Source organism: Syngnathus typhle, linkage group LG6 (genome assembly GCF_033458585.1).
Source record: "Syngnathus typhle isolate RoL2023-S1 ecotype Sweden linkage group LG6, RoL_Styp_1.0, whole genome shotgun sequence".
Lineage (NCBI taxonomy): Eukaryota > Metazoa > Chordata > Actinopteri > Syngnathiformes > Syngnathidae > Syngnathus > Syngnathus typhle.
The window spans coordinates 9903818-9918172 of record NC_083743.1 but is presented as its reverse complement, the minus strand read 5'-3'; the positions used below and the strand labels follow the sequence as shown (position 1 = coordinate 9918172).

Here is a 14355-nt window from a genome sequence, read left to right as displayed (position 1 = left end):
ATTCCAACTTCATTTCAAATTTTGTTTTACATGACAAAAAGGTTGAAGCAATTCTGCTTGTCTACCAAGGTTTCACTGCCAGACACACAATCCACATCACTACAGTCCTAATTATAATACTATCATGATAAGAGAGAAAAGGATATGAAAAGGAGGTGGAACATCTCGGGTTGCAAAAATAACAATGGGAAAAAGACCATGCAAAAGTGGTGAACTTGAAGAGGAACAGGCATCACGTGCACTGTTCACAGTGCTCCACTAGATGGCGGTGTTGGATTGAACTTTATTGTTTATTCCGTTTATCGCTGCCTGGTTAGAATACTGGATAAACGGACAATGAGCAAAAAACGACCGGTTAGCAACCTTACAAAACAAAAGCATTATATTTGGTCCTTATACAACTGGATTCAATTTCTACTCAGACAATTAAACATAATATATGTCAATAAATCAGCGTCTCCTTAATCCGTCAAGGCAGATATTTTTTGTTCTCTTTTCAGACTTGCCAATGTTCATAAAGGGAAATTATGGAATTTACGTCTTATTAGTGTTTCCAACTAAATATCTTGCAGAATTATTTAACCTGATAGCCGCATTTCATTCTTTGCAATGACAACAAATATTGCAAGTGAATTAAAAAAAAAAAACTGCTAAAAAAACACCTCTAATCTAGAATCCAAATGAACTTCAAATTGCTGAAGGTTATAACTGATCTACAGATTGCATCTATTGCTAGTATTACTATTAAGTGCATTACACTATTACTGTTTGTTACTACTACGTACTACTGTTATAGTTGGGGAGCTTTGCTATGCGTTTGAAAGCGTCGGTCGGAAGTAAAGCGTATTAGCATCCTTTTAACTGTGACTTCACACAGCTTGTCGTCGTAGGTGGAAAAAAGAGACGGTGCACAAAGTCCAAGCGCTGCGTAGGGAAGTGGTCCAGTTTCTGCAGGTAAACAGCTAATGCATTTATTCTGTCTTGTGATGTGCAAACGTTATAGGGCTCGATCGTCTTCTCCGTTGTATATGTGGCATGTAAAATGATTATCCTCATCCCGTCTGGAGTTTTGAACGCGAATGCGAGCCGGCTGGCAAGAGGATTTTCTCCCTCGATTATTACAATGGATCAACTACCGTATTTTATAGTGACTGTTATTGCGCAGAATAGACCCAAACATTCACACTGGTAACAAAAAATAACTGATGCAAACTCCAACACGTCACTTCGTTTGAATATTTTAAGCACACGTTTAAAGCACGGGTGTCAAACTCAAGGCCCTGGGGCCAGATACGGCCCGCCACATCATTTTATGTGGCCCGTGAAGACAAATTGTGCAAATTCGTGTCATTACTAGAATTGCAAATTGTCTTCACTTATAATAATATCTTTTTTGTTTTTTTTAATATTTGACCAGTTTTTACTCATATGATTTGAAAACGAGTTATTTGTCAGTTTGGTTTGTAGCTTTTACTGTATATAATATGAGGTGCTCATACATTTATTTGGGTTGACAGCGCTCCGAAAGAAACTATGACTACAATGCGGCCCGCGAAAAAAAAAGAGTTTGACACCCCTGCGTTAAATTGTACATCTCCATTTTAATAAGTGTACTGAGCTATCAGGCTCAGTCGTCTGTTTTATAAAGTTAAACGGAAACATTCACAAATCAATAACTTTCTATAGACCCCCACTATTCATCCTTTCAAATGCATTGGAAAAAGTGGGAGTAAAGTGTTTATGCCAGTAAGGTAAAATGACTTTGTGTTAGACCTCCTAGTTGTGCTGGATGATGACATGCATGATGCATTTTCCAGCATGATGTTTGTATGCACAGTCAGTGAAGAGTCAGAAGCAAGGATCATTTTATGGTGCTTTAGTGAGAGACCTGTGCTATCTTTAGAACGACTAATGGCAGTCATTTTTGCAAGGCTACATTAAGTGCACTTTTTCCTCCCCCTCTTGTGTCAGCATCATTTCCAACCTTCTATTTTCCTGGTGCTGACTATTTGTAGTATGCCTGTGCGGCTGTTGAGGTTAGAGGAAAATGGAACCAGCCTCCATAATTTACTGGACTCATCAAGTGCAGAAAGTAAAGGGTAAAATAAAACATACAAACTATCCAGTGGATGTTTAACGTTTACTCTTTTTAAGCAGGGCCACCAAGAGCGAAGTGGTGGCATGACAGTGTACTAAACTCACTAAAATCAAGGAATTTTAATCGCCAGCTCTTTCTGTTTTGTCTTTTAATCTTGTCCGAAATTACTTTTAAAAGAAAACATCATACAATTGTGAGCAAAATATTTGAGAAAACATTTGGGAAGATGAGAGCACTATAAAATACAAACTTGAATGATGCGGTGTTAGGTAAGTGAAGCAAGATGGTATTTTTTAAAATGGTCTGAAAAGCAGTTATTCTCATGGTTCAAGTTAGTTTTGTGTTAATGCAGTACATTCATTTTGCATTCTAGATCTTTATTGAAGATTGTTCCTTATGTGTCTTATTTTAAATGAAGTCATTGAACTGTATGTTTTACAGACTGCAGGTACTGACTGAAGGCTGCATGGCTAACGGACAGGGACGTGGACCGTCCACATGACACTATGTTGGCTCGTAACTGCTTCTTCCTCCTGTTGGTGGTGAGTGGAGCAGCACTGGCCATCATCAGTTTCACCGTTCAGTTCTGTAAGTGCACTTACTAATCAGACTACTATGTAAATTTGCCAAAAATCATAGTACATCCATAATATGAGTGCATTTGTTTTCCAACATTTCAGTTACAGCCAATGAAATGTGGAACAATTTTCCTGCTTCATTTGTCCATTCTAATCTTTGTCATAGCAGAATAACAGAAGGACATCCGTTTTTTGCTTCATCTGTTTCATTGAATGATTCATATCACCTAAGATGCATCATCACTGATTTCATTTAATCCTGTATTAAAATTGTTTTTCTCATAGCCTACCTTTTCAATTTTACAAAATATAGCTGAATTGACCACAAGTTGCTCATTTATTACTGTGGTCTTCCCACGAAGAAAGGTACCGTGTTTATTTTTATTTCGAAGCCACACATCCTCCTGCTCTCTTGTTGAAGACACCCCATTCATTCCAAAACAAAGTCAAGTCCCCTCTGGACATCCTAAAAATACTATGAGATTTCTGGGTGCTCTGAAATACATGGAGAAGCTGTGGGCACTCGCTCACATCACCTGTGGAATGCCCCTTTGTACACAATAGTCATTGTTCAGTGTTACATTAACAGTAGGTATTGACTAGTATCCCCTTAAGCCAAAGTGAATTGAAGGAAACGGCAATTGCATACATTGAGACTGTTGATACCGGCCTCGGAAAGCAAACAGTGTGAAGCTGTTGTGTGATATTCCTGAAGAAAATGTGCATCTCTTCTTCAGTTGTGAGACTTTCTTGTACTGCTATCAATGCAGTGCAAGCGTCTCATAATTGAAATGATTTGAATATCATCGGTTGATTCTGAACAAGTGAACACATACACCAGCTTTGGCTGGGTAGCGATGGGGCTAAAACACGTTGCACGGTCGCTTCGATTAATCATTGCCTCCGCGACAGCAAATAAGTTACATTACTGAGGAAAGACTGACAAATGTAAAAGAAAAATAATTAAACAAAAGAAACAAAAAGATTACTATCATAATGTGTAGTTTTGTGAGTGTGGGATTGTGCTATGCTTTATTCCGAATACATTTTGTTTCCATCCATAATATGTGTCAGTCTTTTACAAAAGCCCTTTTGTGTATGTGCCTGGAGAGAGCTGTTTCCAAATTTTGTTTAGCTCAGGCAGGCGTGTGTCAATTGGTGGGCGGGGGTGACAGAATGTAAGAGCGAGACTGGCTGTGGTTCTGAATGGACTGCAGTGTGTGTGACTGGGCCTCAAGTCTGTGCGCAGTCGACAAAATGCTCTCCGCTGTTGCAGCACGCTTTCTCTTCTCTCTCATCATGGGTAAGTTTGAGAAGACATACAGATAATATTTTCTCAATTACTCATCGGCTGAATAGCTATGCGGCTCATTGTTAAGTATTCAAAAAATAAGAGCGCTCATTGTTTAGTGATTAAAAAATAAGAGCAAAAATAACCCTTTTATCAATTGCATTGTATTTTCATTGAAATTGACATCAAATTACTTAAAATGGAATTTGTAATGTTGTCAACTCTATAACTGAATGTTGTATATTCTCTTCAACTTTTGTAAGTATCAAACAAATAATCAAAACAGACTATTGTATATTGTATATATGTGGACAAGGTGTGTATATTCAGCAAAATCAAAATATTGGAATATAATTTAATTATTTGGATATAAAATTATCTGCGTTAGGATATAAAGTTTTATCTGCACGCCTCACCTCTGGTGTTATGGCTTGAAATGATTGTTTAGAATTTTGGGGATTTTCTCTAGGCATGTTGCAACACCCCAAATGTTATCAGCAAAGAATCATTTTCTTTTGCATTATGTCGTGAACCTCTCCTGCCTACACCACATTTTGAGTTTGTCTGCAATTCCAAAATCTTTCGAGGATATATTTTTTTTATCAGGCTGACTAGCCCTATCCCCTTGAACGTTTACACAGCTGTACATTTACGGTATGTACACCACACAAAAAAGTAGACTACACACGGGCAATCCTAAAAGTCACAAGAGTTAGTTATAGTGCTGGTTTTATTTTCTCTAATGGTACCACCGAAGATGGCATTTTTTATTTTATAATTTTTATTCGCAGTGCATAATTTGTAACAGTGCCTCATGAAATTGTTTTTCTATCCTGACTTGTTTTTCTGTTATTTTGTGACATTAGTCTTGTGAAAAAGGCATGAGGCCAGTTTAGTTTCTTTTGATTCAGTCCTTTTGAATGGGTCTTCCAATTCACTCAATGCCTCTGGAACCTAATGGATTTTCTCACGGGGATCACTGGTCATTTGTGTCCAGGCAACTTGCTGGTTGCAGTATAGTGTTTATTTGCTCAGACTTTGCCATGTAAATTCCTATAAGTATATTATTTTTTATTTTATTTTAATTTTATTTATTTATTATTCATGTGTTTTTGCAGTTTTAAATTTTCTTTATTTCCCTCTAATTATTGACATGTCTACACTGTTTTGTGTGCCTTTTTTTTTTGCAGTCAATCTAATCCCTATTACTCCTCTTGTGGAGGAGAGACCTCTCCACGCTGCTGATGTTGCTTTTCGGGTGCCTCAGGCCAAGACCAGAAAGCGGGTTTTCCCAGTGCCCCACACCGAGAAACCCAACCCCATATCTGAAGTCTATGGCTACTGCAACACCCCCAGTCATACTGAACAAGTCTGGGAAGGTGCTCACACTACCAATCTGACAACATGTTGCCTTGATACCAATGACAAGAACTACTCACCACTAACCGGAATTATCTGCATATCTCAGTTTAGCTTATGATGAGAGATAATAGTCAGTGATCCCTTTGTCATGCTTATTTGTGATTTGTTTGGTTTCTCTGTGATACCCAGTTCATTGTTATTCTGCCACACTTGTAGGCTAATCTGCTCTCACCCTGGTGGCATTATTTTCTAAAAAAAAACCTTAAATTTAGAATTTAGTGGTGGCTGTTTTGAGTTGTTTTGCAGGTGAATGGGTTGTTTTGTAATTCAAAAACTTTACTCAATTGACGTGTGCACAGATTATAGGTAAAGTTTTTAGAGCAGTCTTGTCAAAAATAGAAAGCAACTCAAAAAATACGCTAATACATTTTACGTCACTTTGCTGAGGTTTGCTTTGTGATTTGGAGGATTTTCTATTTTCAGGGCACAGTCCAGCAGACTATAAGCTGCTGGCTGTTCATGTGATGATTCGCCATGGGGACCGTTACCCTCTCTACGCCATACCCAAGACCAAACGCCCAGCCATCAACTGCACCCTGTCCGTTAGCAGGTACTCTGCCATGTTTCATATTGACTGGCATTCCATTCATTCATCGCTTTATCCTCACCAGGGTCGTATTTGTTTTAGTTCACTCAATATGACGTGAAATTTGCAGATTACATAACGTGTCATTTTGCTTTCTTTTAATTAACCATTATATGTTCTTTAGTTACCGTATTCATTCATTCATTCATTCATTCAGTCAGTCAGTCAGTCAGTCATTCATTCATTCATTCATTCATTCATTCATTCATTCATTCATTCATTCATTCAGGTTTTCCTGGCTTTCGTCCAATCTTAAATGTTAACATTGATACAACGTGTTGATGTTATGCAGAATTGAAATTCATATGGTTGAGAAATATCCTCTTAATCTCAAAGCATTAGTGGTCTGGATTACATGAATTGAACTCCTACCGTGTATTAAGTAAATAGATGTAGAATATGTAGTGGAGAGTATATAGATATTTTTGTGAATTTTTCACTGGGTGTGTTTTGTAACACTTTTTTCTATTGTATGTGTAGTTTCTCCAGTTCTTGTTTGATGCTCGAACATCAAGACAAACCCACCTGCAGTTTTTGTTATGTGCAACAAAATTGTTGACACTAGTATGATTCAAGGAACACTCCAGTTACTAAAGCAAATCATGCAATTCAGCTTGACAGGGTGCCCAGAACTGGCTCACTTGCACCAAAGTATGAATATAAACAGTACATAGTGCATATTAGAATGAAATACATTTTTCTCTCTATCATTAAGTCACTGAAATCATTCCCCACCAATAATTTTAGTATTTGTCACAGTGTCTCTGAACAGTGTCATGGTTGTGTTGTGCTTAATCTTCAGAGCTGGCATAGTGGTGTGTCCATTTGATTATTTTCAGTGTGTCCTTGACCTTAAGCAAGTCAGCAAGCATGGATTTTGTGGGAAAGGAGATTCAAAATCACATTAACTAATGCCATCACTGACCTGACCCAGATGATACAGTGCCATGTTTTTAGTCCATTGGATTAAAGTGTAGGTTAGATTTGTTGCGAGCAGTGCCATAAAAAAATGCTGAACTAAGTTTGCGTACAGGATAAAGTTTCTCAGTACCACAATGAGGTTTAGTGAATAGTCATACGTATCGTTTATATTATAATAGTGGTTATTAAATTGATGTCTTCAACATTTTTTTTTTGGAACGTTCCCAATCTATTCATATGAAAAATGTTCCCAACCCATTCACATGAAATGCATTACATTCAATAATGACCGCAAAAGTTCAGTGTAACGTTGTGGTGTAAAAGGAATGACAAAGAGTTGTTTTTTTCCAGTGATAAGGCCTTGATCTGACCTATGTTCACTATGGTAACAGTTATGTGCACAGTTGTGTGTTTTTAATCTGACTTGAGCTGCAGCTCCGGCAGATTTGTTAAATCAAACCGTAATCTCCAATCATTTTTCAAACCAGATGAGCAACTGCTCCCCTTGCTGCCATCATTCCTCTTTTTGTTTGTGCATTTCTGCGAGCATACCGGTCTGTGTGTGTAAATGTGAACACATTCTTAAATCCTGCTACATCATGTTACACTTCCAGTCACTGTCAGTATTGACACCCAACTGTGTATAAAGCTTTTTGTTTTTATTTTACAGTTTTATTTCAGACCTCATATAGCGTTGACACCTTCAAAAATACATCAGCATAGGAATGTGGATAATATTTTCATTATTGTACAACTGAGTCAATCAGAAACTGAGCACCGCATCTTTGTATTGTATATTTGCCAGAAATCCGTCACACCCTCTGCTGGGATCCTTCATAAATCATATGGGCAAGGGAAATCTTGGACACTGGGAGTCCCCTTTGACCTCCCTCCCTCGTCTACCCAACCACAATCGTTGTGAGATGGGAGAGCTCACACAAACTGGTAGGCATTAGGCAATACAGTATTTTTTTTCATATGATTCCAGGGACGCTCACAGCTCTTTCAAAAAAATTGTGATCATCTAAAATGTCGCTTTTAGTTTTTCTGTGATTTGATCTAAGTTAGAATTTTCCAAAAGCTCAGTTAGATCTCTGTAAAGTTTCAAGTACAGTATTCCCCTAATTCCTGTGAAAAGTTACCAGGGGTAAAGTTTTACTTATCAAAAATGAAAAATGAAAAACTGTATGCTTCACTTCAGGTGTGGTGCAGCACCTACGTAATGGGAAACTCCTTCGCCAAGCCTACCAGCCTCACAGCCTTGTCCCCTCCGACTGGTCACCTCAACAGGTATGGGTGGAGACCACAGGAAAGAGCCGCACACTTCAGAGTGGACTGGCGTTCCTCTTTGGTTTCCTCCCAGATTTCAATTGGAAGAAGCTGACTGTACATCACCAGGGGAGTACCTTGTTCTGTGGCTCTGCTTGCGATTGCCCTGCCAGGAACCGATATCTCGAAGAGGAGCAGAAGAGACAATATCGTCTCCGAGTGGCCAATGGAGAACTAGAAAGAACTTACATCGACATGGCACGCACGTTAGATATTCCAACCCGTAACCTCCGAGCCGCAAACCCAATCGACTCTTTGCTGTGCCACTTGTGCCACGGTCTTCCTTTTCCATGCGTTGCCAGGAAAGATGGTAGCACAGGGGAGTGTCTAACAATGGCGCAGTTTGCTGTGATTCGTCAACAACAGCTCAACGATGAAATAGATCGGAGAAGAGTGGGACTGTATCGTAAATATGCACTCCTGGCTATGTACCCCTACCTCAACCGAACCGCTACCAAAATGGAACGAGTCGCCAAGGCTGCTGCGAGTAGCCGGCCGCCAAGAGCGGGAGGCAAAGAGGTGTTCACTCTTTCCTCAGCTCATGACGTAACTGTGGCACCTTTGCTTAGTGCCCTGGGATTGGAGGAGGCCAAGTTCCCACCTTTTGCAGCAAGATTGGTATTTGAATTGTGGAAAAGCCCCGCAGGGACTCCGCAACAGCAGGAGCGGAAAGCTGGCAAAGGTGAGAGGCCAAAAGCAAGAGATGGAGGATGTTTTATCAGGGTGTTGTACAATGGAGCGGATGTAACAAGTAACACCACATTTTGTAGCTCCATTGAGCGAAATTCCAGTCATCCCCTCTGCCCTCTGAAGAAGTTTCTTGCTTTTGTCAGGAGAGACATGTTCAGTCTTGTCAATGCTACTTCCTACCATGAGGCCTGTTATGGTCATACGGGTTAACACAGGGTAAAACAATGAATTAGCTTTTTGTTTTTTTCACTTGTAATGGGAAAAGCAAAAATGTAATGTTCTAGTATTGCACAGATAGAATTTCATTTATTTAAAAAAAAAAAAAAAAACACAGAAAAAACTTGCTAACATTCCAGAGGAAACACACATCTAGCACTATAATTGATTAAATGTTTGTTGAAGTTTTTAACATTTACATAAAGTCAAACTGACAACTATATGCATTTTTAGCAATGGCATTGTTATGAAGATCTGATAAGAATAATGAGGATGGGTTCTTTACTTTAGCAATAAAATCCCTCACAATTCTGTCACAAACATTTGTAAAATGTAGCACTATGACACTTTATTCTTACATTCCAGACAGAAACACAAAGAAATTGTAATTCTAAAATGTTTCTAAATGCTTGAAAAAGGGAACATTTAGTACTGATACTGTATGCTGGATTTCTCATTTCTAGAATTTTTCTGTGTCTATAATTCAGTGCATTTGTTGTATAAATCAATTAGATCATTTTCAAAAGTTAAAGGGTGAGTTTCTTGTTTAAAAAAACAAACACTTTTTGTCATTTATGTTACCTGACAGTAGAATATTATTCAAATAATTGTTGGAAATCTTTTGCCTCTTAATTTTTTTTCAAACTATCATCACATCTTCATTTATCAATCATTTGCCATGCAGGCAGCATGTAGCTGGTAAGTCACCTCTTTTGTTTTTAATTAATTTTACAGGTCCTTAAAAAAAGACTCAAATTCCTGGAATGTGTTCATATTTTGTGACCTTCCAATCACAAATTTTAATGTTTTGTTGAGATTTTATGTAATAGACCAACACGAAGCATTTAATTGTGAATTGTAACAGGAGTGATTGACGTTTTTCAATAAATTTAGCAAATCTATGTCTGAAAAGTGTCAAATTTTAACTACTGAAATTACTATCAAAATCATAAACAATAGGAAACATTGTTTTGATGAAAATATACTCTGTATATGCTGTATTGAACATTAGTACTAACATACAGTACTATGTCAAAGTAGAGAGGATTCCTCACCAATGCTCAATAAATCCCTGGGTCAAAAATGTAGCTTTTGACTGATAGTGTATAGATTAAAATAAATTTAATCACTTGGCTTGGGTTTGTGTCAATCATGGACAGCTATCAAAAGTTCTTGCAAGTTATCAGTAGATGGCACTGGAGTTCCATATTATTTTTATTCCCATCATCCCTTCTCCCAGGATCAGGGTTCTACTTTGTTTTTTCAATTGTGCTGCAGGACTCAAGAACAGATTGAATCATTCATATAAATGGGAAGAACACAAGTTCTTTGAGCAATTAGCATTTTTTTCTTTTGAACTCCAGCATACCAGCCTATCATTTGACTTCATAACACGCTACATAATTTATTTGGGAAAAACAACAACATGGAAATGATGTCATTACTTGCTATTAGCACATCTGTCTTATTTGATAAAAAATATACAGGAGTGAAATGGCTGACCATAAATGAACTGAAAGAACTCTGCATTACAATAAAGGCAATTATTAAATTAAAAGGCAAATATGCAAATTTAGTCCCAAAACGTTCTCTCTTGCCATTTCCCACACAATTCTCATGATGTCAGACCCTTAATGAGTTGTTAATGATAGTTCTCCTTCTCTGACGGATTGGACTTATCCCGCTTTTATCCCGACCTCTCTGACCAACGCCTCGCCCTCCAGTCTTAGAACCCCCTCTACCACACTTCTGGCATCATCCTGCCAGAGTGAGGTCAAACTGCATCAGTCCACCGCTACTTGCTCAATCTTTGATGTCGTCAATGTGCCCCTGGCTTTGGCAACTGCGCCGGAACACATCAAGGTTAACGTGTTGGGTGTGTCTGCCTTTTGCTCTTCTTTTTGTTTGGCCCCAAAACCATGTAAACATGAATCAACTTGGCTGCAAAACAACAAAAACAAATGTTCATGCACATCCAGCAACAGGGCAGTGATTGAGAAAAATATTCTCGTGGCACATTTTAATGAATGCTATGCAGTGCAAGAGCTGTATTGGCATTCTAATCTATTACCAGATTTCTATTGATTTCATAGTGGTAGTGTGGTTGTTACCATGCTTCACACTACTTTTCAGGCTGATAGGAAATAACTTTAATAAACAGGTTCAAAAGTTTAAAAGAAAATCTCTGGTTTAGGGGAAAAGGAGCCAGGCATTGACTTGAGAAGCAAGCATGCTAATGCGTCTCTTGAATGGACTCCAAGTAGTTTCTTCTTTCAATGTTCCGCTATAATTCACAATCGATGAGCAACCTCAGATAGCCTTTTTTAGTTTTATGATATACTATAACTCCCAATATGTCACAGATATAATTCCAGTCCAGTGCTGGAATTCATATTCATGTCAGCAACATTTTCACTCTGGGTTTCTGACATTATTGCCATATGCATGAGAACTTTGTTCAAAACCTGTTTTTTAAGGAGGTTGGAAGTTTCACTCCAGATGTAGATGGTTGCTATGCAAAATCAGATCTTCTTACTATGAGCTTGCATTCAAATTTCCATTAAGCAAGATAGATTTAAAATTGAAAACTGGTTAGGCAGCTAGAGTAATATTCTTGGCACGTAAGCAGCATTTTATATGAGGTGACATGGCACAGGAGGCAGTGTGTGTAAAGCTGGGGGTCAGCTAATTGGGGTCCAAAATGTGTGCGTGTCCTGTCTGTCAGTGTCTAGACTCTGCCACTGTTGTGTTTTCTCAGATGTTCGGCTTTATTAAGCCCTTCACTTATGGAAACAACCAAGTCATCGTGAATCTTACTAAATTTGCATTCACCAGTCACAATATTAAATGTACCTACAATAAAAAAATTCATAGAGAAATAAACAATCATTCCTTTTTATTCCCTGCACCGTAGAAGTCCATTTTTAGTCTTTTATATCCCTCTAAAAGTCAAAATCATAAACTGAGCTTTCTATGTTTTTTCCCTTTAAAGACCTTTTATGTACTTGTTAAACTTGCTTCTTGTGTTATCTCTGTCACTGATAAGAGAGTTGATTTAGATTTAGTTGAAATAATCAGCATATTTATATGAGTCTGTCTGGGCATAGGTGGTAGGCCAGATAATTCATCCCACGTAGATATACTCAGATAGGCAGCTACGTTAAGTGAGTTTTGGACATTATTGTCATTTGTCTGTGAAGTGCTCAGTCATGTATTTGCGCGTTTTTTTTTTATTAGTAAACTATTTGTCTTTCCGAGTTAGGGTTTGTGAATCAGCTATTAAAATCTAAATGAGTCAGTAACTTTCTCATCCTTCCACAGGGAAAGCAAGACGGGCAAATGAATCGAACCCATGCATATGCCAAAGGCAATGGGGCGATGGTGATGCATACAAATATACAGAAAATCAAAGAAGAAGTGAGATTCAACGAATGCGAAGTGGGGTAAAATTGCGTGGAAAATAGGTCAGGACTGTCTGCAATCCCAAACACATACAGACAGTGTGCTCCCAACAGAGTGAGATTCTGACGACTGCATACTGCTCAAGAAAACCAATGTCGAGGGGAAGAATGAAATGGAAGATCTTGTAGAAGGAAGAAGCAATGAGGTCAGACGAATATCAAGACAGTTAGTTGGACTTGAAGTTTCCACTACAGGTTTTTGTCAAAGTCATCACACCTGACTCTGACTCTGACTCTGACATGCACATGTGCCAGTTTGTCACTGTAGTGACTCAAATCAATAGTTTTACTTGGATGTCTAAGAGCATTGCTGACAATCTACCCAATTTCCTGGGAAAAAAATCAGTAAAGCATCTACACATAGCAATGATCATTTTTATTATTGTTGTTTGGATTAGTGGTATTGTGTAGAAGACATTTTGAGTGGTGGGAACTTAGAGGAACATAAGCAGAAAATGTGTCTCAATCAACAAAGGTTTACAAAAAAAAAATATTACAGAGATTCAAGTGAACTTTTATTGATCATTTAAAATAATAATAATAATAATAATAATAATAATAATAATAATAATAATAATAATAATAATAATAATAATAATAATAATAACAGCCATTTATGTTTTATATTTGCTGTTGAGTCATGATTCTGTTTACCTTGTTAAAAAAAAAAAATGCATCTGCAACTGATTTTTGTTGTTCCTTGACTGGCACTATTCTTAAAGGTCGCTTGTGACTCATATTTTGACTTGCAACACAAAGCAGAAAATTAAGCAAGCGACTGCTCTTAACTCTTCCAAAACGTGTAAATTGGAGCAGTTGTAAGTCAAGTTAGAACTATACTTTGCTGCTAAACCATTTTTCTGAATTCTGATTATTTCTTTAACCGCTGTCATCAGAAAGTGACATATACATAGTACAAGGTTCTGCGATGGATTTCATCACATCTATCATTATATCATTGCTATTATTTCCATGAGAGTAAGAATATGTATGAAGTGTAGAAAAGCTATCGCTTCAGATCTGAAATCCCAGTTGTGGCTCAGGTTGCTACTGTGAAGGCCACACCAGTCATTTTTTATGGCATACTGCTGCCTGATGAAAGGACACGGTGAGTTTGTTCTGTATCAAAGGGGGAAGAAAGGAGACCGAGACAGACTGTCACTGAAGTGAGAATTTCTCTATGGCTGCTTGGTCTGAACCGATGAAAGGGTTAATCTCATTTGACATGACACAACAATGAGTAATGACTCCAAAGTTAATGTCTTTGCTGTATGTCTCATGCAAGTATTTTCCTCAAACATGGCCTTATTTGCTCTGAATCTTCAACAAGTCTTGTTTTTCTTGATTGGAGATCTGTTGTTTGCTTTCCGTTTGTGCCTAAGTAAACACGTGTAAGGAATAGAAGCCAATCCATCATGGGTGTGTTTTCCCGGAGGCGCTGCTGTGCTGCGGTATCAGGTGGAATGGTTCCACTTCCTGTCTTTGTGGGCAGGTTCCTGGCCTGGAAGGGGACAATTTCTTTATCGCTCCCCTGTGGATTGAGCATAAACCTCAAGGGATTTGTTGCAGCACTAGTTGGCGCCATTACTTAATTTATGATTGTGGTACTGTACCCCATGGACTAATATGTTTAAATCAAGGTTATTATAGTTACCAAAAACTGAAGAAATAACTAAAACACACAAAAAATATATAAACTAAAATAATGAGTGCTCTTAAAAAACAAAAACTAACAAAATCCATTTTATGTATGATGTGTGAAG

The 14355-nt window shown here is 37.8% G+C and overlaps 1 protein-coding gene across 2 annotated transcripts; it reads left to right on the top strand.

Moving 5' to 3' along the window:
• The first annotated feature begins 813 nt into the window (after positions 1-813).
• Positions 814-10033, top strand: pxylp1 (2-phosphoxylose phosphatase 1). Of its 2 annotated transcripts, XM_061281445.1 has the most exons (6): positions 814-954; positions 2540-2686; positions 5158-5346; positions 5813-5939; positions 7702-7841; positions 8098-10033. In XM_061281445.1, exons 2-6 carry the CDS (start codon positions 2605-2607, stop codon positions 9123-9125), a joined length of 1566 nt encoding a protein of 521 aa, XP_061137429.1. In that variant the 5' UTR covers positions 814-954; positions 2540-2604; the 3' UTR covers positions 9126-10033. The 2 variants fall into 2 exon arrangements, with proteins under 2 accessions (XP_061137429.1, XP_061137428.1); XM_061281444.1 differs by lacking the exons at positions 814-954; positions 2540-2686 and adding an exon at positions 2697-3979.
• Positions 10034-14355: the final 4322 nt, after the last annotated feature.